We start from the raw sequence: 27,630 nt of genomic DNA, 5'->3' as shown, positions 1-27,630 counted from the left end.
AGGTTCCCGTAAGAGCCAAGGCCCATATTTTCTATGCCAGCATTTGATTAATAATGCCATTAATACCTCTACCTCCAAAGAACAAATGATATTCATCCTACAGAGAGTAATGGAAAGATGCATTATGGGTGTGAGCAGGCCACTACATAGAAGCAATGAAGATCCCAAAGCAGAACAGCAGTATATGATATCATCCAAGAATTATATGACAGAAGAGAAATGGTAACAATGAGATATGACAAGCAAATAACTAGACTGATCTGACATCTTCTCATTGTTAGGAGAAAGCAAGGTGGTAAACCTTTGGGAAGAAATAACTGAGAGCTGGATATGATGGGCACGCATAGATTGGCTGTGGTCTGCATAACTGATGAGAGCTTCTGAATTAATGAGATCAGAGTTCCTTTTGAGTAATTGAGAAAGTAGATAAAGCCCATGAAGAGAGAAAGAGATCCCCTGCAAGCTCTGCTACTTCTATTAGACCTATATTTTTGTGTCCATTTCTGGGCATCATTTTCTAGAAGGAATATTCATAGGTTTGGAGTTTGCCAAGGGGAGGACATTCAGTGAGGAATCTTAAAACTATATTATACAAAGATTAATTCAAGGAACTGGGGATATTTAATCTGAAGAAGAGAAAACTTGGAGGGAGACCTGGTAACTATTTTGACATTTTTAGATAACTGTTAAATGAAAGAGAGATTTGATTCTTTCTCTATAGCCTTTGAATGGAGAAGATAAGTGGGTTGAATATACAAGGGAAAAAGAATTCAGCTCAACACGGCTTCTTAACAATTAGAAATGTCTTAAAGTACACTGGTCTTTATCAAGAAGTCATGATTTACTTATCACCTGAAATGTTTAAATGGAAGTTGGATAAAAATTTTCATTGATGATCTAGAGGTTTCATTATTTGGATGATTGATTGAGATAATTTCTGAAATCTCTTCCAACTCTTAAGGTTCAGATGTTACCAGTTTGTCTCCCTCCAGCTGCCCTCAAAACTACTGAGAACAATACATCCCAAATCTTTCCTAAGAGCCAACCAGGAAGGTAACTTCAAAGGGTAGAAGGAAGTAGGGAGCAGGCCAGACCATTTTCTTGCCCTTTTATGTCATATTGTTTCTATGTTTTGCACTAGGGACATACATTAAGATGCTTTAAGTGAGGTCTGAGAAATAATCTCTCAAAGGATCACTTTAATTGACATTTTGGAGCATTTGAGTACATTCCAGAATATGCTTTAAATTCAGAATAATACAAGGATTCCTCATCATTTCTCCCCTCTCTTAGATGAAAGATCCTAAACTTCCATGTGGCCTCCAAATTGTCCACAATTATCTCAATTTACACATTCAAGAATTGTTTAGAATAGAAACAGACCTCCCCAACCCACCAAGTCTGACTTGAAACCTATAGGCCCTTAACCTAGAAAAAATGAGGAAAATTATGGTGTTCAAGTACTATGAAGTACTATACAACAAAGTACTGTGTTCAGTGTTCTTTGTTTTATGGTTACCAATTTGGAGCTTGAGAACTGAGTTTCTTGCTCCTGGTAAGTGATTACTGTTAATTTAGTGACATGTTAAACAATGTAAAATACAGGCATAATTAATAAAACATCTGTAAGCAAAACAATGATCAAAAGAGGATACTTGAAAACTTTCTATTTACTGAAATTTTAAAATCTACTCATTAATAACTGCCATATAACATTTTAATAATCTTGAATTTAACACAAAAATATACTATGAAGTCATGATAATTCATAAATATTGTTAAGCACAAAAGATTTCATTTTTTAAATCCAGCAAAAATGGCCTTAAAACTTACCATTTCTTCTAACTACGTGAGTCTGTTGCTTTGTTTGGTCATCTGGAATGCCATATATTTCTATCAACACTAGTGAGTTATTCCAATAAGTAGATGGCAACTGGAAACCACTTATGAGCTGCTCAAATGGAATTTTAAAATAAGAACAATTTCTGTAGTATAAAAGTTCTCATCAGAATTAATTTTCAACTTATATATGCATGTATATATTCAATAATACAAGGAGCTCAGGTTTAGATAGCACTTTGTTTTCATTGTGCTTTATATACAGTATCTCTTTGGAGACTCAGAATAATTCTATAAGGTTGGTATCATTATTTTTCCCATTTTATAATATCTTTGATTTAGAGGGACTGATTCACTTTTTCAGAGTCACACAGCTGGGAATAACTGAGGCAAGATTCAAACCCATGTTTGAAATCAGAAGTGGTTCTTAGATCAGACGTTATCCAGAACTGTCTCTTGTTAAAGGAAACTTGATATAATCTGAAGCTATTTTTAAATGGGGCAGCTATCAAAATCATATAAAATAAAGTTCCCCTTTTTTCCCCTATCACAAAAAAATTTAATTCATAATAAATTCATTTAAAACTGAAAGGAGGACCTTCCAAGAAAGCATCAGTTTCAGCCTTTAGACTGTTAATGTAGAGTGGTGTGACAGAAAGTCAAAGAAGAGTTGATTTGGAGTCAAGAGAAAGAGATCTAAATTTGAAGTACAATTCTAATATTTAATGTGTGACCCTGGGAATGTCATTAAACTTCGGTTTCCTCATCTTTAAAATGAGGATAATGACGTGTGTAGTGTCCAACTTATAGTTTTCATACAGAAAACCCGAATATGATCTATCAGTTCCAAGTTATCTCCCAGCAATTCCAACACTGCCAACTTATCAATTGATTGGACCAATAGTTTAAATATACAGTATTTCATTATAAAGGGTAAGCTACCCTCCATATGTAAGGGGCTGAAGTTCCTGTTACAAGGTAATAAAGTTCCTATATGCGGAAGTCCTTGTCTCCTCTACTCTCCTTGGCCCACATTTCTCTAGGTTCATTTTAGATTTTTAAATGTAAATTCATTTGCAAATAATATTTCATACATTTATCATAAAGTGGCTTGTACTCATCCACATTTTCCATCAAGATTCTTATCTCCACAATTTTGCATAACCCAAAGGAGAAATATATTTTAGAATACATTAACTGAATGAAATACAATTTTAAAAGATATAATATTAAAACTCTGGGTGGCCACATAGTCCTCAGTGCCATCTCCACTCCAAGTGGTAGCATCTGCTCCCTCCTCCCCCTACCTTATAATATAAGTTGAATTCCCAACTTTACTTTCTCCAGGGGAACCCAGGTCATATGGAGGTCTGAAGTTCTCCACTTCCCCACTTCCAGTATGATTCTTTACCTCCCAGGTTACCATTCTGTGAATGTTTGCCACAGAAACATGAGACTCAGGAAAATAACCAAATAGATTCTTACTCAGAATTCACCAGTTTAGTGATTTGGAACTTGTAGACTTCTAGGAGAGAGATAAAGGAAGAGTGTCCATTTTGAGAGCTGTAAAGAAGCTCAGGATCAGGTTGCAATATTAGAGATATACATCCTTTTCCTGCCCTGTAATGCAAGCTCTCTAACAAACTGTAGAGCAGCAACACAAGCAGGGCCAGTGGAATCAAATGATCCTGAAGAGGACTGGTGACGTAAAATTACCTCATAGACACCAAATCTCTGAATCTGTTCCTGTTCCCTCCATTCTTTGAAGGGAGTTTGGGGAGGAGAGAAGAGAAGAGAAGAATGGTCTTCTATTGCATGCAAAAAACATTCAAATTCTTTTCTCCCCTCTCAAAATGAGTGGAACTTAGGGAAAAAATTATTTTCTTTCCCATCACAGCCATTAGGGAGATCATTTCCTTATAAATTATTTGATATTCAACTGTTTATGAGTACTGCTGCTACTTGGATTAGTATAATAGCCCTTAAACAAAGACCTCTTTGGTTTGCGTCCAAACCCAAGCGAGACACACCAGTGCTTTTGATGGAGAATCTCTCTTTGTCCTCTCTCTCTCCCATACAAACCTCATATTTCACAGTTCCCCTTTTTAATCCCTACAAAGCCACACACATGTGCAGAAAAATATCTTAGACAACCTGTTTTCTTCTTGAGAAGAATTTTCCAGTTTAGGAAGTGAGCAGACTATTTAAAAGAATAGACATGAGAAGAAAAACAGCATGAAGAAGAAGATAGCTGGGTGAGAGTTTCACGGTTATGATCCCTGATTTACAAGAAGTGACTACAATCTACCCTTTTGCTCACCTCATTCTATCTTTTTTGCAAGTTGCTGGTTGAAACAGCAATGTTGACATAGCCTTTCACAGTGTCATAGCTTATTATCCCAGTTCTCTCTCTTTTCCAAATATGAAAGGAGACAGTCTTTTCCCCAGAGAAGTCACATCTCCAGTAGTTTGAGGATCAGTAAGTGCCTGTCTTGCCCAGTTTCTTCCCCAGCTACCTTCCTAAAAAGGAAGCTACAAACATCAACCATCATCCCCTGGACTAGTGAGAAAAACTATTGAGCTCAATGAAATTCCATATAGGAAAAGTCTCTGTTCTGTCAGTTAGCACCAGGGACTCAGGGAGCATTGCAGCTCTGGAGGCTAGGTGCCAGCGTCAGCTTGGCCTCTTGTATAGGAAGAAATTTTAACACAAAAAGCAGTTCCCCATCAGACACCTAGAAGGAGGCTATACCTGCATTATCATTACCTTTCTGGAAATCTTACTCTTGCCACATTTGGGGGCTCTGTCCATCTTTTAAAATACTTCAAACCCTGAAATCAAGTACACTCACATATATTAAATGTATCCTTCTCTCAGCTCACACAGCCACATTAGGGTAGACCCTCATCACCTCTCACCTGGACTATTGTTATCATTTTCCATTGGTCTCACTCAAATCTCTCACCTCTCCAATTCATCACCCAATTGCCAAATTGATTTTAGGGAACTTTTCACTCCCTCTCTGCCACCACTACCATACCATCACAGCTAAAGTCTCAAAGATTATTAGAGTATATATCCATAACTAGAAGGGATTTGAGAGGCTACCAAGTATAACACCCCAATTTTACAGATGAAGAAGCTGAACCCCAAAGTGACTTGCCTAAAATCACACAGATGAGATTTGAACATAAGTCCTCTAACTCCATCATCACGGTTTCTTCCACTTTACCATGAAAGGGAAGGACTGTCTCACCAACATCCTCCCCATCTGTTCCCACTGTCCACGGCCCCACAAATTCATGATGTCCCCATACTATCTATCATATCATGGGCAGGGCTTTCTGTGCTTCCTGGCAGCAACGGTTTCTCTTCCACCATTCCTGTGTTGTAAACCCTGAATTCTAGACACATGAGGTGGGTCAAGATGTCTCCTACTCTTATGCGAGAAGAATAATGAAGGCCATCCAAAATCATCACCCCAAATCTCTACATAACCATCTCATTGCCATGTAGTCTTCCTTAGCCTGGCTAACTAGTATTGTGGCCAGGCAATCCTGGCCTGGTCTCACAAAGTAGGTGAATCCTTCAGGTAGTTATGTAACACATCTATATTTATCCTTTCCACCAAGTACATTAGCTTGAATTAGTGATAATGGGACTTAGACTTTGAGATGATGAGTCAGTCCTCTTATTGGCCATTGAACAGAAAGAGATGATGACTCAGTAGATATTTAAGACAGTAACCTCAACCTTAGTAGCATCTTCCTTTCTGGTTTTGGATTTTATCAGGTCTATTCAGGGTTTGGGAAGAGCAATAGTTTGCCCTATCCACCAACCTGACTACTAGGTGACTGAGTAGATGTCCCACTGAGATCATTTTGAGCCTGGATTTTAAGCTGCCTTTTTTGTGTTTGTTCCTTCCTCATCTTAGATGAATAAATATCCACCCTACAAGATGGATTTTTGGGGTTGGAGACAATCTTGCAATTTAGAAAGGTCTAGAGATCCTGGGTCCTTTTGGTCAGAGTTGAGTGAGGACACTCAGGCAAAAGTCCCCGACATCTAGTCCAACCCTTGGAGATGGCCACCAATAAGAGGATAGGATCATTTTGCCAAAAGTCTCTGACTAGCAAATGTTTGGACAATGCAGAGTCAAAGTGAAATATAGTAATAATTTATTCATCAAACCTTAAGTCTACTTTATGTTCTATTGAGGTTTAAATATCAATCTTCCAAGACATTGTAACAGTAGTTATAACTTGGGTTACTAAATCTTGTTTAAGTTTTTACTGTTTTTGTATCCTAAGAGCCTTTTTTTTTACTTTCAGAATATATTTTGTGTTTAGGAAATATTTGATTTAAATTAATTATATTCTTACACCATTCTTTAAGAAGACACGAAGCAAAACCTAATCATTAAGCAATTTGTCCCTCGGATATTGGGGTGAGTGTTTAATTAGTCAAAGAATAGAAAAGGGGTAGTCTAACACCTGACATTAAAGGCCAGACTCCCTCAAGGATGAAACTAGTTGGTTTTTATCTCATTGGTCTAGAGCAGTGGTTCCCAAACTTTTTTGGCCTACTGCCCCCTTTCCAGAAAAAAATATTACTTATCACCCCTGGAAATTAATTTTTTCTAATTTTAATAGCAATTAATAGGAAAGATAAATGCACCCATGGCCATCACCGCTCCCCTGGATTGCTGCAGCACCCACCAGGGGGTGGTAGCGCCCACTTTGCAAATCACTGGTCTAGAGTAAATGGTGTTTGGGGGAAAAGGAGTGGTTATAATGCCCCAGTCTCTTGGGTCCAGCTGGGTCCTTAATGTTACACTAGCTTATTATGAATCTTCATAGCGTTAAGATGTTTACATTTGGGGGCAGCTAGGTGGTTCAGTCAATAAAGAGTCTCGCCTGGATATAGGGAATCCTAGATTCAAATCTGACCTCAGACATATCCTAGGTATGTGACCTTGAGTCAGTCACATAACTCTAATTGCATAACCCTTACTACTCATCTGCCTTGGAATAGATACATAGTATTGGTTCTAAGATGGAAGATGAGTTTAAAAAATTGTTTATATCTGGATAGAATTACCACAATCTTGATTGTCTTTTTTATTTTGAAATCTCTTCTTTTTTTTCTTTTTTTTTTCACATTGACATTGAAGATAAAGTGCTGGATTTGGACATAGAAAACTTAGCTTCAAATCCTACCTCCTAACCCTAGGCAAATCACTTAACCTCCACCTCTTCTATTCCAATTTCTCCATGTGTAAAATGGAACTAATATTACCTGTAATGTTTGTTTCACAGTGTAGTTATGAAGCTCAAGTGAAATAATGTTTGAAAAACTCTCTGCAAGCTAAAATGCCATGTAAGTATTTAGCAATTATTAACAATAGAAACATGGGCCAATATTCAGAAAATTGCCATTAAACATACCCTTATTGAAAGTATAGTTGGATTATAATGTTTAAATTCACTTGGAGAGAAGTTTAATTTTGGATTTCTTAGGATTTCTGGTTTTAAAAGATATCCACAGCCACCATTATCTAGAAATTTTCCATTGTACAGATCCATAGGCACTCCGGGGGTTTGGAAATTTAAGGCCACTGTGAAAAAAAATTCATTGTCATGATTTGAGGAAATGAAAGCTGCATTTAAGAAACATCCAAAGAATTAATCCATTTAAAACTACATTTTTAAAGCATATATAACATTGGAATAGTATTCTGTTTTGTTTGTATATTCTCCTTTTGTCAGTTATCCAGAAGCTGACATCATGTTTGTGAACCTGAGTTGGAGGGATTAATGATTAAGATAAATAATGATCCAAATCACAGAAAACTTCATTCTTTTAAATCATATTCAAAACATATTGCAGGAGAGAAATGGATAAGAAAAGAAAGGAAAGAAAAGAAAGGAAACAACAGAGAAAAATAATCACTAGGGTTTCATTGATTAATTTCTTCTGATATTCCTCAACTCTTGAAGAGGTAAAAGTAATGTCAGAATTATGAATTTCTGAGAAATGAGATTGCTTCTAATTGATAAACTAGGGAACTAGGAGAGCTTGACAAGAAGGACAGATGAGTTCCGCTTTCAGTATAACAGTCGTTCAGACAAGACTCAGATAGACTGCTTTGCAAATAGGACTAAATTGCTAAAAATCCTGGTGGTTGTGCTTTTTTCTCAGCCCTGGCAGTGAAAAAGTTACTGCATTCTCCAAACTAAGAGACAGGTTCAATTCCTATCTACTGGATCCTCCCTGATACCTTCAAACATGTCCAGAAGGAACTCCCTCCTCACCTCTGCCTCTTAGCTTCCCTGGCTCTCCTCAAGATTTAAATCTAACTTTATATTCTTCAGGAGCCCTTTCCCAGGCCAATTCCCCCGCCACCACCACACACTCCTAGTGCCTTCTCTGCAATAACTTTGGATCTACTGTGTGTATATCTTCCATGTACTTGTTTATTTACATGCTCTCTCTTCCATTAGAATATGAGCTTCTTGAGATGAAAGGACAGAAGGGTTTTCTGTCTTTCTTGTAACCCCAGTGTCTTGTACATAATAAGCATTTACTAAATATTTGTTGACTGAGTGAATCTCTCAATACTCTAGGCAACTCTCTAAACCTATAATTTGCAGAGCTGGTGTTGACCACAGATAGACAGTTTCCTCACTAGTAAGTTCCCTTGACCAATAAAATCAATGGGTTAGTACCTTTCCCTATCTCATTTGATGAGAGAAATAACTTTTGAGAACTTTTCACAGAAAAATAAACCCCCATGATGTTAAGAGAAGCCCCAAATAGTGCATTTAGAAGTAAAGAAACAATAGACCTATGACCAAGGCTGGGTGTAGAACAAGGTGGGAAGTGAGCCAACTTTATCTTCATTGTCTTTTGATCTCTTTGAACCTTTAACATTTCTGTGCCTTACCCCTCAATATCTTTTACACTCATACTCTAACTGCTTAAAGGTTCCCTCATCTCTATTTTAATCTAAGAATTACTTCACGTTTTTGGAGCACATGATTTTCAAAAAATATTCCTACTCAGACTCGGTCAACATTATGAGATGTCAAGTATATTACTATTCTGAAAAAAGGGAAAAAGGGAATCAACATGTAGTGAATTACTGAAAATATGATTAAAATACAGTTTTCTTCATTTCATAAGTTAAGAAGCATCTGCTCAACATACCCATCTGACATCCTACATTCCAAAATTCTTGAGGAATGTAATTAGAAGAATCCGTTCTGGTTGCCTTTGGATATATTCTCGTAATGAAACTGTTGGTATGCGAGATAAATTCACGAGCTAAAAACAAGCATTATTGGAACATTGTGAATTATTTCTTCATTTGAAATAAGTTAAACAAGTAGTTCTTAATTATCTCGTTTGTAAGAAGCCATATTATTAATCTTTTTCTTCTAAAATAAATCTTTTAATATTCTTGATAATTCCAACATATCATATTAGTAAAAGTAGGTACAATGAAAACAATTATGCCTTGAATTTGTATAGTGCACTATAGTTTTGAAAGAATTCCTTATAATAACCCTGTGAAGCAGACAGAGCAAATGGTTATTCCCATTTCATAGAGAAGAAAAGAAAGAATAAGAGAAATTCAGTATTTTAGCAAAGGTAAAGGGTTTTATAAATAAAAGAACTAAAATTTCAAAGTTGGGCCCAGCACTCTTTTTATTATATCAAATTGTCTTTAAATCTAAATTATGAGATTATAAGGAATCAACTTAGTAAAATCACATCTATAAGCAAGAGTTAACCCAAAATTCTTTAGTAAAATATACCAATTTATGTGGGGGGGTATAATTTATTTTTTAGTTTAAGACTTAAAATAATTTCCTTAGCATGATAAAAATTATATGAAACCAAGAGATATCATTACAAGTAATGGAGAAATATTAGACACCTTCTCACAAGGAGAATTTCTTACTTGCTTTAAGAAATGTCCCCAAAAAACAAGGAAATAAATAAGCAGTTATAAAATTTCTGCTCAAAGGCAACGTGATATCAAAGGCAATATTTAGAAAAAATGAGCCTGCAGAAACAATTAAAATTAATTAAAGAATCAATGCACAAATAAATAGAAAAAATACTTATTGTTTACTATGTGCTAGGCACTGGACTTAGCACTGGGGATACAAATACCAGCAAGCAAGACAACCTCTGTCTTCAAGGAGCTTGCATTCTAAAGGGAAAAATCGTACATATAAAGGAGTGGTAACCAGGGATAAGTGTTTTGGGCAGGGAAGTCAGAAGAAATGCTGATTGGAGTAAAAAGGCAGCTTGATTGGTTTATACTTTTACCAGAATGGTAGTGTTGATTAGGTTACTATTCTCAGAACTGGAATTAAGCCTAGGGACTGTGAAACCAGGTGATGACAAAAACTCTTGGGCTCTCAACAGAAATAGAGAAGTTAAGAAAAAAATGGATTTTAAGAGAAAGATGATTATTGCTTTGAACACGTTGATTTTGAGAAACCTACATGAAATCCAAGTAAAAATGTTAGCCAGGTGTTGAAGATTCAGGAGTATAGAATTTGGGAGAGGTGGGTATTGGCTACATAACTCTCAGAGCTATGTAAATAGAAGTGACAGCAAAATCCATGAGATTTGATAAGAGCATCAAGAGGGTATAAAGAGAGAAAAAAGAGAGAACAGACTCAGTTCACCAAGGCATACAGAGTGGGATTAGGATGGTAATCTAGTCCAACTCCCTCATTTTATAGATTTTTTAAAAATGGGCTGTAGAGCTATAAAGTCACTTTTGCCTTAATCTACCTTCCATCCTAACTAGACCACTTGCTATTTCCTCAACTCCATGTTTCATCTCCGACTACTATGTTTCTGCAGAAGTTGTCCTCAGTTCCTGAAATGATTTGTCTCCTCACCTTCTGCAACTTAGAATCCTTGACTTGTTTCTAGATCACTTCCATTAAAAAAGTCATTTTAATATTCAGTTATTAGCACCTTCTCCTTCCCCAAAGCACCTAGTATTTACATATGAATTTACTTACTTGCATATCCTAATAGAATTCAGGCTCCTAGAAAGCAGAAATTGTTTTCATTTTGTCTCTGAAAATTTAATGCCAGGTAGTTTCTTGTTATATATATATACATATATATATATATTTGTTGTAAGTTTTTTAAATATTTGTTGAGTTGTCTAAGGTCACAGAGATAGGAGGTGGTAAAGCTGGGATTGGAACCCAGGCTCTCTGACTCCAGACTCAGTGGCCTTTCCATTGCACCATCTTTTCATTGTCTTGTCCAGAAGTACTACAAAGGATCTTAGAAGTAGAGTTAGAGGGGCTATTTAGAGGCCATCACTTTTAACACCTTGTTTTAAAGATGATGGAACTGAGGCCCCAAAGGATAAAATTTGCTCAAGGTCACAAAGACAGTGTCAACAATAGAAAAAAAATCTTTTTAAACCTTTGCCTTCCATCCTAGACTCAACACAATGTATAGGTTCTAAGGCAGAAAGCAGTAAGGGATAGAAATGGAGACTCAGTGACTGGCTAAGGGTCACACAGCTAGGAAGTGTATGAGGTCACATTCAACCCTAGGACCTCCCATCACCAGGCTTGGATCTCTCTCCATTAAGCCACCTAGCTGCCTCTAAGAAAGGTCCCCTTTTAGCAGAATAGAAGCATATAAGATGAATACACAGAAATAATCAGCATTTCTAAATATCACTATCAAAAACCAGAAAGTAATAATAATGAAAAATGTAATTTAAACAAGTAACCCTAACCTACCATGGAACAACTATCGAAATAAAGGAAGAATTAAATAATTGAAGAGCTCTCTACATAATGTGTAGAATGTTAGTCTTGAAATCAGGAAACATGGGTTTAAACTTGACCTCAGATATATCAGTTTGCATGATGAGTGAGCCACTTAAACACTTCTTTTCCCCTTTTTCCTAAAAAAAACACATTTACACAACCTGCTTCATAGAGTTCTTATGAGGAAAGAACTGAAGAAACCCTAATGCTCAATATATACATAAAGTATGTTTCTACTGCTATTTTCATTCCAAGTGTAGGTCAAGACAATAGAATAAGAAATTATTGTTATTCAAATTGATTTCTAAATATAATGCAATGCCAATCAAAGTAATAATTGATTAATTTATAAAGGGTAGAAATCAAATCTGTGACTTCCTTAGTCTAAGGCACTCTGATGTCAGGAAACTCCTACAAAGTCAGGGAGATAGATATCCCCTCTACAACTTTCTATAGTTTTAGAGAATTGATTAAAACATTGAGAGGTGAAGGGATTTGTCCAGTCACCTAATCAGCAAGCAACAACTTGCACCCAAGTTTTCCTGGCTTCAAAGCTGTCTCTGTCAACTACACAAGTGTCAGACTCAAAGAGAAAAAAGGGCCACTAAATTGTATATAAGGATACTTGCAGACCACATATTACCTTAGAAAATCACATACTGACACTATTTATGTTTTATTATATTTTTGCTTGCCAAATATTTTCCTAATTACATTTTAATCTGATCTGGCTGGCATTGAGGAGTGATTGACCTCCCCTTCCTCTACTCCCACTACCATCAAAGTACCCTCAGGCATGGAACACTTCTGCACTACCCATACTGCTTCTTTTTAAACATGAAATTTATATAGAAGAATGAATGAACCAATGAGCATCAAATGGAATTAGGAAAAAGGAGGAAAATTATACTACAAATCAATAATTTGGAGAATGATCTGATAAAGGATACCAAACCAAAAAAATAATTCTTAAATGGTTAGAGAGCCATGCCTGGAGTCAGGAGGAATTGGATCCCGTGCCCTTCTGTCTTAGCATTGTTACTAAGACAGAAAGTAAGGGTTTGAAAATAATAATAAAAATTCTTAGGAACAAAGTTGGTGTAACAAAATTTAAATTAAAAACATATTTGTGTTTGACAAAGCCAGACAAGTATAGTGGAGAGAGTACTAAATTCCAAAGTCAAGAAGAACTAAATTTAAATCCTGTTTCAAACATATTCACTATGTGACCCTGAACAAGGAACATTCTTTCTTAGATTCAGTTTCCTTATCAATAAAATGTAGTAATAACAGCAGCTATCTTAAGAGAATTGTGGAGATTAAATGGTAAAATACAGGTAAATTGCTATATTAGTATTAACTATTATTATCCCTAAATTTTATGGAAAAGAATTTATTCACCAAAAACTACATGGTACTAATTAATATCATAATTAGTATCAAATTTATTGGGTGCTCTACATAAAAATTCACCATAAAACATTCTATATCTATCACAATTATAAGAAAAATGTTTGTATATTCAACAAAATACAGAAAATTATGGGGGGGGACATGAATTCAATTGTACAAAAACAAGTTTTAGGTGGGAAAAATACATCTAGAATGAAAAGGAAAGACAATGGTAAGAATAAAACTTTTCTACAAACACTGATGAAAATTTAACACCTGAAAGAAATCTATATGGAGCAGACAAAAGAGAAGCCATCAAGGAACATTAGAAAGGGATTCTCCAAAGGAACAAGCTATCAATAACGTATAAAGAATCCAAAATACAAATTCAAATTACTTTGAAGTACCTTACACAAATTAATGAAGATATTTCACTAATTCCACTCAATTTCATGGAGGATTTATTTCCTCATGTATAATACACATGTATACACACACAGTGTATGATAAGTACAAGGGCAGAAACAAAATAAAATTTAAGCTCAGAGAGCTTAAATTCTACTGAAGACAATACAGGCTTTCCAGTATAGTGAGCATTGCCAAAAGGAGTTTCTTGAGCAAGGAAATTACATAGTATGACTTGTGCTTTAGGAAGATTATTTTGGCAGCCAGTTGGAGGGTAGACTAGATAAAGGAGAGGCTGGAAGGGAAAAGATCAATTAGAAGATTTTTATAATCTTCCGCCTAGATGAAAGATAATGAGAGATGTATCTGGTATTTATAGGTCTATGTTCAGGGCTGAGCCAACCATTTGGGGCAGTATTTTGACAGCTACCTTCTAAAAGTCTAATCCTTCTCCTACATGTCAATTTTTAAAATACTTATGACCAGGGATGTACTAGTAAATATTTAACCAACTTTCTAAAAGTTTAATCTGGGAATGGCTGAACAAATTCTGGTAATCTGTTGGTGATGGAATACTATTGTGCTCAAAGGAATAACTGGAGGAACTGGAGGAATTCCATGTGAACTGGAATGACCTCTAGAAATTAATGCAGAGCAAAAAGAGCAGAGCCAGAAGAACATTGTACACAGAGACGGGTATACTGTGGCACAATCGAATATAATGGACTTCTCTTCTAGCAGCAATGCAATGATCCAGGACAATTCTGAGGGATTTATGAGAAAGAAAACTAGCCACATTCAGAGGAAGAATTGTGGGAGTAGAAAAACAGAAGAAAAACAACTGCTTGAACACATGAGTTGATGGGGGTATTATTGGGGATGTAGGCACTAAACAATCACCCTAGTGCAACTATCAATAATATGAAAATAGGTCTTGATCAATGATACATGTAAACCTAGTGGAATTGCGTGTCAGCTACCAGAGCAGGGAAGGGAGGTTGGGGAGAGAGAAAGAACATGAATCATGTAACATGGGAAAATATTCTAAAGAAAAAAATAATAAAGAAAAAAAAACTTAAAAATAAATAAATAAGTGAAAGTTTCATCTGCATTATAAATATTTTCTCTATTACTTTCTTAAATGTAGATAATCAAAAAAATAAATCAAACCAATTTTTATGTTTGCAAGTTTCTGAGATAAAAATTTGCATTTAAAATTTAACAATGGACTCTACAAAGCCAAAATAAGCTAGCCTCAGGACACCATTGCTTTTGATTCTGTCTCTCTACATCTCTTCTCTGATTAAAAATCTGCAGTTGCTTCAGTAGATCTAGATATGTGGAGATATAACTATATAACATAAGCTCAATGACCTTCACCATCTTAGGTGCCCCTTTTGGATGCTAGTGTACTTGGGGTCTCTGTCTGGGACCTGGTAACAATATATGGGTGCAATTAAAACCCTTGTTTTGTCCAACTGTCTCTGTCGATATGTGTCATGTAGTGCTTTCCTAACCACAAATAAACCCACATTATTTCGCTGAAGAATTTTTTCAGTCCCTTCATGAATGCATATCCTCACTGGTAATATGAAACATCATAATTATAATTGCATGTGGCCTTCTGAGTTGCCCTTAATTTTGGAAATTATGGTGGTAAGTTTGGAAGTATTCTAATGCTTAGTAATTGTTTTCTGATCTATTTCAAATATATATTATATATGTTACATATATAATATACTAAAAAAGTCTCAAGTGAATAATAAGTTATTTGTTATAACCATGACATTCTTTAGTAAAAAGACTAACTTTAGAAAGTTAAATAAGAATTTCAGTCTATGAAAAAACTTAATAGCACATCTATTTAGCTAACCTTGCTTACTGTGAGATTTGAAGACCCAATCTAAGGAGCTTTGGCCATCTACATGGAAGAGTAAACCCAAGCTTTCAGGGAGTTTGAGGGGGGCGTTATCTAAAGTCATGAGACAAGGCCAAATAAATTTGCAAAGTTAGCTATGGGATAATTCTGCCTCTCTCATCTTTCCATTTCTCTTTTGTGCTATCAACTAAGTACAATAGTGAATGTTCCCAAAGTGTAGATTTTGGAGCAAAGAGAGCAGCTAACACTTTGTTATCCCCCTAATCATTACCTATGTATTTTGGGAAGCAAAAACAACTGGTGAAACATCACCAACATATGTTAGAGATGGAATCTTTCTTATCTATTAACGGAAAGCTTTAAGCCATCTTTGATGTTGCCATGTCTATGAGCCATCTGGACTTCTGTCACACTATGCAGTTGATCTGGTTCATCAGGTACCAGTCCAGATGGCTAGAAAATCAGTTTAAGCCCTAAAGATCTTTGCCCCACCTCAATTTCCAGATGTTGCAAGGGCCCATATGACTACAAAAATATCCTTCAATAAGTTCATTAGGCTACATAAGTTTTTACATAGACTATCTTTTCTTTCTCATGTGAAACTGCTGATTTACACAAAATCAGTGATTTATAAGAGGATCCACTTCTAAGAGATGGTGAAATGTGGACAAAGGACCTTCATCTATTTTCCTTCTAATTTACCTCCAATCCAGAATTGAACTCAGACATATAGCATAACTGGGAAATTTCTTGCTCTTTTTGTTTTTGCATCATAAATAGTTTGGAACTACTGAGTAGACAATCTAGTTTCATAAGACCTATTGAATCCACTCTTCTCCACATACTAATTTCTGAGTGCAATTTACTATCCATGCGCAACACCTGTATATGATATATGAACTGATGGGTTTATTCAATGGAATCCTCATCCAAAATTGCAAGACATAATCTGTGCAATACAAATCTTCATCTTGTTATTCCTTTGTGAATTATTGGATCAGTTTCTCGAGTGATCATGGATAAAATGTAATAGGCCCCAGAGTACACTAAATGATGTTACTCTTAGCATTATTATTACAAATGAAATAAAACAATAAAAAATTTAAGAAAATTGCAGTTAAATGAAAAGATGGCTCACAAATTTCCCCATAAGTAAGTATAAGAGATGATAGAGTTCACTCTATACTGCCCTCAAATGACCTCATTTCATGAGTTGCTTGCTTCGTATTGTTATGATGAGCAAAAGGAAACACTGTGAAGATTATTACAACTTATGTGTTCTTTTCTTTTGCAAAAAATAAAGTAGAAAATTCTACAAAGAACTGACAATATCCTCAAAAAAAGTCAGCAAAACCTACAAAGGTAAGGAAATGAAGAAAGAGAAATTCAATTTTAGATCTGATGTTCACTAAAAGAACTGGTTGCTAAGATAAAAATTATGGAAACCATTTTAATTCATGGGAAACTTAATTGTTGAGTTATATCTACATGCCAGCCAGTATGTAGGCACTAGAGATAAAGGGGAAAAAATGAAACAGTCCCAGTACCTCAAGGCACTTATATGTTATTGGAGATAAACAACATAGAGGCATTGTGATAGAAAGAATGCACCAGAAAAGCTGGGATTGAATCCCAATTCTGCCATTTGTTACCTTTGTCACTCTAAGTAAATTTCTTAAATTCTCTGGGTTTTGTTTTCCTTATCTGCAAAAAGAGGAGGATGGACTAAATGACCTCTCAATTCCCTTTTTTGTGCTAAATCTTTTATCCTATGCACTGTTAAATAAAGACAAAAAAAAATTTAGTGAAAGTAGTAACCAAGGAGATGTCTCAAGAAAGAGAAGTTGAGTTCAGTATGTGCTATTTTTTTTATTCCTTTTCTATTTGAAACTTTTTAGGAAAGTTATTTAGTCACATAAATTCAAATAATAAGAATTATTTTTCCTCCAACCAGGGGAGAAAAAACAATTCTTTCATAAAAATCACAATAATGGGGGGCAGCTGGGTAGCTCAGTGGAGTGAGAGTCAGGCCTAGAGACAGAAGGTCCTAGGTTCAAACCCGGCCTCAGCCACTTCCCAGCTGTGTGACCCTGGGCAAGTCACTTGACCCCCATTGCCCACCCTTACCAATCTTCCACCTATGAGACAATACACCGAAGTACAAGGGTTTAAAAGAAAAAAAAAATTTAAAAAAAAAATCACAATAATGAAGGCACAGAGTGCACTGTCTCTATCTTTTCCTAGATATCTCTCTTTTCTCTCTATCACTTTCTATATACCTCTCTCTGTTCTCTTTCTCTTTCTCTATATCTTTGTGTAACTATCTTTACTCTCTTACCTCTCTTTTCTCTGTCTTTCTTTCTTTACCTTTATCTCCCTTTGTCAATCTCTTTCTAGCTCTGTTTCTGTAACTCTTCATTTCTCTCTTTTCTCTTTCTGTATCCATTTCTATCTCTTTATCGATTCTTCTGTCTCTGTCTCTCTCTGTCTACATCTCTTTCATTCTCCCTCTTCCTCCTCTATTCTTGAAACTCTATCCTCAAAAAAAAGCACATCAAGTAATAACTTCTTCATTTATCTTAAGGAAAAATGGCATTCTTTAGAAGACCAAGAAATCTGAGTATTGTCAATTTGGAGATATTGGTTTCTGGAGTGTGCCTTGGGAAGAAATGACTACTCCTTCCTACAATTTGCAATGGAGGAAAAGGAAACCAAAGACAGTCTGATACATATATGTTAGAAAAGCAAGTTCAAAGGAAAAGAAGTATTTCATTGACTAAAATGCTACTCAGAGGTTGTTCGAGGATTGATAAGAAAGTCTCAAGAATGAAATTTTATGTTGGAAGGGATGTGGCAAAATTGGGACACTGATGCTATGTTGGTGGAATTGTAAACTGATCTGGCCATTCTGGAGGATAATTTGGAACTATGCCGAAAGGGCTATAAAACTGTGCATACTCTTTGATCCTGTAACAACTGGTTCTATATACCAAAAATATAAAAAAGGATAAAGGACTTACTTGTACAAAAATATTTACAGCAGCTTTTTTTGTGGTGGCAAATAATTGGAAATTGAGGGAATGTCCATCAGTTGGGGAATGGCTGAACAAATTGTGGTATATATGTTGGTGATGGAATATTACTGTGCTGTAAGAAATGATAAGCAGGATAATTTCAGAAAAAGCTGGAAAGATCTACATGAACTGATGCAGAGCAAAATAAGTAGAACCAGGAGAACACTTTACACATGATCAACTGTGACTTAGCTATACTCAGCAATACAATGATCCAGGACTTATGACAAAGAATGCTATCTACCTCCAGAGAAAGAACTGTGGGAGTCAGATGAAGATTGAAGCATACTATCTTTCACATTAGGCTATTTGTGTTTTTATTTGGGGGTTTTGGTTTTATATGAGTATTCTCTTACAACAATGGAAGTATGTTTTGCATGATAATGCATGTATAATCCAGATCAAATTGCTTACCATCTCCTAAAGGGAAGAGGGGAGGAAGGGAGACAATTTGGATCTTATAACTTCAGAAAACATATATTGAAAATTTTTATTGCATGTAATTGGGAAAACAAAATTTCTGAATTTTAAAAAAGAATGAAATTCTAAAGACACATCTAATGTGGACTGCTGTATTTGAAAGATTATATTCACAGTGGTGTGAAGAATGATTTGGAAAAAAATGAGAGAGTAGATGGAGGCAGGGAAATTGTAGTCAGGATCTCATTACTATAAAGTGTCTAGGTAAGAGGTGAGGTCTTGAACTGGATTTGATAAAGTGGAACTAGTAGGAGCAAATTATTAGATATACTGAGGATTTGGTGAAACATCCAGGTCTAGTAAGCACCTAGAACTGGAGAACTGGAGCTCAAGAGGAAGGTCAGGAATGGCTGTATAGATTTTGGAGTAATTATATAGATTTAGGTGTCATAGGAGTGTCATTTGTAGCCTATGTAATGTATGAAATTCAAAGAAGAGAGCATATAAATATGAGAGACAAGGACAGAGCTTTGAGAAATTCACATTTAGAGGGAAAGGAGAAGGTAATAAATAGGAAAAGGAGATAAAGAAAGGTCAAAGAGTAGAATTGGAAGAGAATAATTTCAGAACCAAAAGGAGAAGAAAGTATGCAATAAACAAGGATGTCAGCAGTGCCAAATGCAATAAATATGATAAGGTGGGTAAAGCCAGTGGACTTAGCAATTAGGAGGTCAATGGTAATTTTTGGAAAGAATAGATTTAATAGAATAGTGAAAACAGAAACAAGAGAAATATCCCTAATTGTGGGCAGACAACTTGATTTTCTAGCTCTTTATTCACAAAATCAGAATGGCAAAATGTTTCCCCTTCATAGTTATTATATAAATAAATTCCAACTCGGTCACTTATTCCTTTTATCATGAAGCATGATGAACAGCTTGAGTACCTATCCTCCCACTCTTATCATTTTCTAAGTAGGTGGGAAAGCACTTAAGAAAACTGTCTGCCAGCATCCTCTAAGACTACCAGTTTTAAATGAATTAGCAATATACTTAAAGTAGATTTAAAATAAGCAGGATTGCAGTGGAATATCTAAAGGGGAAGGAATTGGGTAGGGGAGAGAGCAGATAGGGCAGAAAGGGTTGTCTTCCTCTTTCAAGCTGGTAACATATAATGGTACTAAAAAGGAAATACTGAAGGGGAAAATAGACAACATGGTATGAAGAAAGGAACCTTGATCTGAAATGTGTAAAATGAGGCAAATTATTCAATCCCTTCATTCTTCATTCTCCCCCATTTTAAAGGGGGGGAAAACTGAGTTAATAATTCCTGAGTTATCTATTAAACTTTGGGCAGCTGGCAGCATAATAGAGCAAAGCGTCTGGAGTTCAAATCTGCCCTGAAACTAAGTCAGTGTCTCTGGGCAAGTCACCTAACTTCTTTTTGCCTCTGTTTCCTGAACTCTAAATGGGGATAATAATGGCATCCACCTCCCAACGTTTTGTGAGAATTAAATGAGAAAATAATTGTAATGCACATAGCACAATGCCTGGCACAAAGTAAGGAATATATATTTATTTGTTGTAGTAGTAGTATAGTAATTATATAGTATGATATAGAATAGCATAATTATAGAGATAAAATAAAGTGAAATATAAAAGTATTTTCAAAGAAAAGCTTAAACTAATATACTAGATAAATATTATTATTAAAATACTTGTTTACTTATTTGCTTTAATGCTATTAATTAAAAAAATATAAAACCAATATTTATGCCTGTCAGGCCTGCCAAACAAAACTTTCAGCCTAACTCAAAGCACATTTTTAGAATTTACTTTATTAAAAAATATAAAAGTTTTCCATGAAATTATGAACATACATTTCAAATATATTTATATAAATGTATATGTAGAGAGGCCACCCTTAGTTATTTAATGGTGAAAACTAGATTTTCAATAAGTAAATATTATGAATAAATATAGAATATAAACACAATATGGCTAAATAAAAGAAATTACCTTTCTGTTTTGAAAGTTTTCTTGCACGCAACTCCCCAATAGAATTATTCTCATTGAATTTCTGATTAATTTGGGCATGATGAAAGCCCCTAAATTTCTCAGCTTTGGTGTAAATGACAAGATCTGACAGCTCCAAAGATAATTTCACCTTCCTAATCTATAAATAGAACATAATTATTTTTCAATGTTTTATAAGTTCTTTCAAAGAAAAATATTTTCCAAATCAAAGAACTATACTTTCAATCATGTGATCTTAGTATGTTATTGGCAAAATTACCATATAGAGAATCATTTTAATCTAGTCAATATATTTCTTTTGCAAATATAAATTGTGAAAATAGCACAACTGCACATCACATAATACATCATAATAGATAAAATAAATGTTATACAAAGATACTAAATATTTCCATTTTTTCCCAATGAGTTCTGTTACTCTTCATCAAGCATATGAATTTTCTTTTCATTTATCCTGTGGGCCTGTAACATTTTGTGGATATAAAAACAGTAGCCAGCACCCTGGTACACATTAGAAAAAAGAACAGAACTTGGAATAAGAAGGCCTGTGATTTCCTTTATGTCCAGTCATTACTAGGTATCTTAAACCTCATATAATATTGCGAACAACTGAAACCTTTCTCTTTTTTTGAAAAAAAAAAGGGGGGGGACTTATAGTTCAGCATTTTGGACATTAAGGATGCTGGTCCGTCCCAAAGCTCTCTCCTTGAACAGTGGCAAAATGGAATTGAACTCAAGACCTGGGTTTGAATCTTGCCTCTGACGAATGGCAGTTGTGCCATCATTAATATGTCAGACACTTAAACTCTGGGAACCTGTTTCTGATTTCTCAGATGAGTAAAATAACACTTGCTCAACTTACCCCACAAGATTCTTGCAAGGAAAGTACTTTATGCATATTTAAGCTATCTTAATAAGAGAAAAGTCAGGGTATATGGAGGAAGTACTTCTCTGGCTCTAAAAGAAACTGCTGACAATTCTTTCTGCTTCTGTGTCCCCAGGTGGGTCACCAGCATGATTCCCAGGAGAGTAACCACTAGAGTCATTTTCTTTTTATTTCCCTACAGGTTGAATCTGTGCCACATGGCACAAGTTTCAGCGGACAGATTATCATGCCTGGGTTTGAGTCTGCTTCTGATATTTATTGGTTGTGTGATCATAAACAAATCATTTAAGTTTTCAAGGGTTCAATTTCCTCGTCATCATTACCATCAATAACTATTTATTAAAAGCCTACTCCGTTTCAGGCACTGGGACACAAAGAAAGACAAGACATTCCTTGCCCTCCAAGAGCTTATGGTCTATTGGGGGAGACAACATGCAAACAGGATAAACTACTAACAGGATAAATAAGAAATCATCCACAATAAAAGAGAGTGGTGGGAGTTTGACTAGGTTTTTAGCTGGGAAGCCATGAGTAGGAGAGGAGAAAAGAGGACATTCCGTGCCTGAGAGACAGCCAGTGGAAATGCCCAGAGTCAAGGGAATGGAATGTCTTTTTTGAGGAACAGATAAAGGGGTTGGTCACTGGATCACAGAGTAGCTGGGGAAAGAGAAGTTGTAAAGGATAAGAAAACTAGGGTGCAGCTAAGTAGTACAGTTAGGTAGAGTGCCAGGCTTGGAGTCAGGAGGACCTGGGTTCAAATATGACCTCAGATAGTTCCGTGCTATGTGACCCTAGACAAGTCACTTCATCACAAATACCTAGCCTTTGCCACTCTTCTGTTTTAGAATTGATCCAAAAACAGAAGATAAGGGGTAAAAAGAAAAGAAAAGAAGAGAAGAGAGACTAGAAGGGAGGGACCTAGTTTATGAAGGACTTTGAATGACAAGCAAAGGATTTAATATTTGCTTCTGGAGGTGATGGGGAGAGCAAGAGGACTTCACTGAGGTGGGGAGCAGAGGGGAAGAGTCCGGTCTGCACTTGAGGAAAATTAGTTTAGTGGCTAAATGGAGGGTGGACTGGAGAGGGGATAAATTTGTGGCAGGAAAACCAACAGATAATCTATTAGAATAGTCTGAGAATGAGAAGATTAACTCATTCTCCAAATCCTCTAGATTAAAAAATGGAACCAGACTGGTGACAGAAAGAAGGATACATATTCAAGAGATATTACAAAGGTAAAATCAAAAGGCATTGGCAACAGAATGGATATGGGACAGGGAGAGAGGGTGAGTGAGAGTGAGGATGAAGACTAATAAATCGGGATCCTGGTGGACTAGGAAGATGGAGGTACCCTGGCCAGTAACAAGAAAATTTGAAATGGGGCTGAGTTTAGGAGGAAAAATAAGTTTACTTATGGTCATGTTAAATTTAAGATATATATGGAGCCACTAAGTTGAAATATCTAATAGGCTGTAGGAGATGGGAGAATAGTAGAGGTTAGAATTGGATAAGTAAATTTGATTAAAAAAAAAAAACATTGGCATAGAGATTATTATTTAATCTAGGGGAGTTGATGAGATCATCAAGTGAAATAGTAAAGAAGAAGAAAAAAAAGAGCACAGAACAGAGCCCTGTGGGACCACCAGAATTAGTGGGCATGACCTAGATGAAGTTCTGCAAAGGAGACTAAGGAGGAGAGGATGGATAGGTAGTTGTATATTAGGGTTGAATAAAGGAAAACCCAAACTCTTTATCTTAGATCTGACAAACTTTAATTAAAAAAATAAATAAATAAAAAATGAAAAAAAGCCACAAACCCAGGAATTTCTCCTGCCTAAAATAGACTAACCTCGCTAAATCTTGAATCCTCTCAGATTCAAAGTTCCCTCCTTGGTGAGGGATTGGTCCTTATAAAGACCAATCCCGCACCCAGAAGTAGGGGGCATGTCCCCCTCCCTTGCACGGGATTGGTCCATTCAAGACCAATCCCATGCCAGGAAGTTAGGGGGAGGGACCCCTGGGGCATGCTGGGGGATGCAGTTTCCCTGGCCACAATATTTTAAAACCCTCACAGTATAGTTGGGAGGTAATTATTATTACTATCTGTATAGGATGAGATATAATGCTGAGGTGATCTGAAGAGCACAATTGGGTAGGATTATAATTTTTATTATATTAGCTCATCCTACCCATGAGCCATCAATGTTTTTCCAATTATTTAGATCCAGTTTTAATTGTGTGAAGTGTTTTGTAGTTGCATTCATATAATTCCTGTGTTTGTCTTGGTATATAGATTCCTAAATATTTTATATTGTCTAGGGTGATTTTAAATGGAGTTTCTCTTTCTAATGAAGTATGCAATTGGGAAAAGAGGAAGCTTTCACAAAATACATATAAATGTGTATATATATATGTACATATATATATATATACAAATAAACATGCATGCATGCATCAAAGTTCTCATTTTGTGATATCATGAGATGTAAAGTATGAATATGTTGCTACATTTTCTTAGAATACTTTTCCATAGTTACATGATTCATGATTCCCTCCCCCAATCTCCCCTTCCCCCTCACGGAGCTGACAGGCAATTCCACTGGATTCTACATATATCCTTGTTCAAAACCTATTTCCATGTTATTCATATTTGCAGTAGAGTGATCTTTTAACATCAAAACCCCAATCATATTCCTATTGAACCACATGGTTGATCATATGTTTTTCTCCTGCCTTTCTGTTGTTGCTACATTTCTTAACTGAAGCAAAGGAAGTCATTTGAATGAAGGACATCAGGAATTAATAAGTCTAAGGATGCAGGGAAATTTGCAAAGGATAAGGTGGAATAGTCCAGGTGCTGAGAGAACTGAAGCGAAATGGGCCTATGAAAGAGGAAGACTGATTCATACAGGGTATAGAAGAAGAAATATAAGGGCATTTTGTCAGATGTGAACATCTTCCAAATCACCTAGTTAGATGAAAATCATTCAGCTCTCCTAAATATCTGTGGTTCAATTATTCATTGCTAACTATACCTGGGTAATGAAATCTGCCCTGAAATTGGGGGGGGGGGGCAGGAAGTGCATAATTTTACCAGTAAATAATAGAAAAGGGAAAATTATTTAGTGGAAGCCTATCAGAGAAGCAGACTTGTCATAGTCATCCCCCCAGATCATGAAGCTCTATCTCACAAGCACTGGCTCTAACACCTAAGAATATCAATAACAGGCTAGGTAGGTTTTTTCTTTCTCACTGGATCCTTGGTCTTCTCCAATAAATGATACAGTTCACAATCCACCCCACCTTTTGATCCTACATGGCTCTGAGCAATTTCTCTCAAATCCTCCATAGAGGGTCTGCCCAATGACTTGAGATCTCTCCATATCTCTCCTGATCTCTCCTCCCCTCTACTCCCCTCCCCTCAGTCAACAAGCATGAAGACTTCTATGAGTCAGGATCTATGTTGGGCAATGGAGATACAAAGGAAAAAGTGTCCCCGTCCTTAAAGTTAAATTGGTAGCATGTTACTGCCTCCTCACATTGGCTTTATCCTCTAGATTTTTTAGGTGACCTACAATTTTAATTTTTCTGATATTCCAGTATCCTATTACTGACAGCCATTTGACACCATAGGAAAATGAGAGATTGGATCTAGACCTGTGATTTCAGTGGATAGGGACCTGTCAGATAAGGTAACTCCCTCTAATTCATATGAGAACCTTCTCTGCAACATATAGTCTTAGAGTTGCCTAGAGCACCTTAAATGACTTGACCAAGGTCACATAGCTACTATAAGTCAGAGGTGTGACTTGAAGGACCTTTTTGGCTCCAAGATTAATTTCCTGTCTATTATCCATCAACATTTTTTAAAATGGAACTCTATTTTAGGGAAGAGTTTGAGAACATCACAAGAAGAGCACAATTTCAGCCTTGTCTCTGCTCTTATTTAGTTCTTGTTCTAGTTGCAGTAGAAACCAGAACAATTTTTCCTATTATGTCTAATTTATTTATGAGATATGTCTTTATATAACTTTGACATACATGGTAGTGCATTTATATGACCCATAACTTGGAGAAAAAAGACAAAAAGAGCATATATATTCTAAATATTTATACCAGCTCTCTTTGGAGTGCCAAAGAACTGGAAATTAAAGGGGTGTCCATCAAATAAGGACTGGCTAAACAAATTGTGGCATATAATTATAATGGAATACTACTACTACACTGTAAGACAGGACAACAGATTAAATTTGGAAAAACATGGGAAGACCTACATGAAATTATGAAGAGTGAAATAAGCAGAACCAAGAGAACATTGTATACAGCAACAAAAATATTGTTTGAAGAATGACTTGTGTATGTCCACCTCCAGAGAAAGAACTGAGAAACAGAAATAAATAAGACACACAAATTATATACACACAAGACTCTTTTTCCCTAATGAGGGGGAAGGAAGGAGAAAGTTGATTAGTTCTTTTAATTTAACAAATAAATAAATTTTAATTTTAAAAACTAATTCAAAATAAAACTTAAACATTGTACTCAGGTTCTACGATAGGACAATTTTTTTTTTCAAAATTGTAATAGCTTGCATTTAGACAGTGCTTTAAAATTTGCAAAGAAAGTACTTTACTTATTTTTTCTTCACAACAACCTTGAGATAAATTTAATCTAAAATTTAAAAGCAAATTAAAAAAACTGAGGAAAAGAATAAATAATTTGTCCAGGTCACAAAGCTCATATCTGTGAAAGTATTTAAAATGAGATCTTCCTCACTACAGGTCAAGCCCTCTATCCGTTACACCATGTAGCTGCCTCTAAAACTCTTGTTTGAAAGCAACACATAATTAAAGGAATAGTAAGGGGAAAAAAATCTTCTTTTCATTGCTAATTTTTTAGAAGTTTCTTACCTTTTTTTTCTTAGAATAAGAAATGAAATTGCTTATTATAGATTTTTTTTCTTCTAGATCTTTTTCTTTGTTCTCTTTAAGTATGGGTGTAGTAGCACTGTCTTTTTCTTCAGACTCATCCTCATCTTCCTCTTCTTCACATTCTACTATCCGGCCTTGTTTGTTAGTGCCTATTCTTTCAATTGTCTCCTCTATTGTTCCAATTTTCTTATTTTTTACTAGTATTTTGAATTTCAATGCCTATGGATATAAGTTGAATGGTAGGTACAATAATTCATTTTTACTAATTCTTCACAATTATATGAATTGAAAAGTGCCTCATAATATATTTGATTAACTATGATAATGAACATTTATAATATATAGACATAAATAATGATGGCTGATACAGCCTAAGAGTATAAACATTACACTTTAATATATATAACAAATTCCATTTTTGTTGAATTTAGCAGTTAAATCATCATTGGGAATTTTTGAGAGAATCGTTTCCATAGAGTAGGATAGAATCTTAGCTGCTAGAAATGGCTGAGTCAGATGATAATGAGAAAATGAGGGCAATAACAATATTCTTTTAAAGTTTATAAATAGGAGTGAGATAGGATAATATATAACACCTAGTTGTTTGCTCATTCTTTTTTCCCTTTCTCATTAATGATGCTAATCTAATAATCCCTTAGGCTCAAAATTTGTCACTTTTGTTTCCTTCTTTTCTCTTTTTTATATATCCAGTCATTTGTCAAATCCTATTGATTATTCCACCTTACTGTTTCTCAAATCAATTATATGCCCCCAGTACAAGCCCTTAATATGTCTTATATATACTATTAAAGTAGCCTCTGAATTCATCCACATTCTTCTTGTCTCTTCAGACTCTAATCTGTAACATCCTAGGTACCATTACTAAAATTAATCTTTTAAAGCAGAGCCTTAATGATTCATTTATTCATTTATTGATTCTTGG

General features: G+C 35.4%; 1 protein-coding gene across 1 annotated transcript in view; it reads right to left on the bottom strand.

Moving 5' to 3' along the window:
* PLCZ1 (phospholipase C zeta 1) overlaps positions 1 to 27,630 on the bottom strand; it is an 83,407-nt gene that overhangs the window by 15,246 nt on the left and 40,531 nt on the right. The window contains exons 6-10 of the mRNA XM_044679072.1: positions 26,667 to 26,906; positions 20,853 to 21,009; positions 9,050 to 9,166; positions 7,288 to 7,457; positions 1,834 to 1,951 (exon numbers count right to left, since the gene is read on the bottom strand). Coding sequence (XP_044535007.1) covers positions 1,834 to 1,951; positions 7,288 to 7,457; positions 9,050 to 9,166; positions 20,853 to 21,009; positions 26,667 to 26,906 — 802 coding nt within the window. The remainder of the gene's footprint in view (positions 1 to 1,833; positions 1,952 to 7,287; positions 7,458 to 9,049; positions 9,167 to 20,852; positions 21,010 to 26,666; positions 26,907 to 27,630) is intronic.

This window comes from Gracilinanus agilis, chromosome 5 (genome assembly GCF_016433145.1).
Source record: "Gracilinanus agilis isolate LMUSP501 chromosome 5, AgileGrace, whole genome shotgun sequence".
In the NCBI taxonomy this organism is placed as follows: domain Eukaryota; kingdom Metazoa; phylum Chordata; class Mammalia; order Didelphimorphia; family Didelphidae; genus Gracilinanus; species Gracilinanus agilis.
This window is presented reverse-complemented; position numbering and strand designations above follow the sequence as displayed.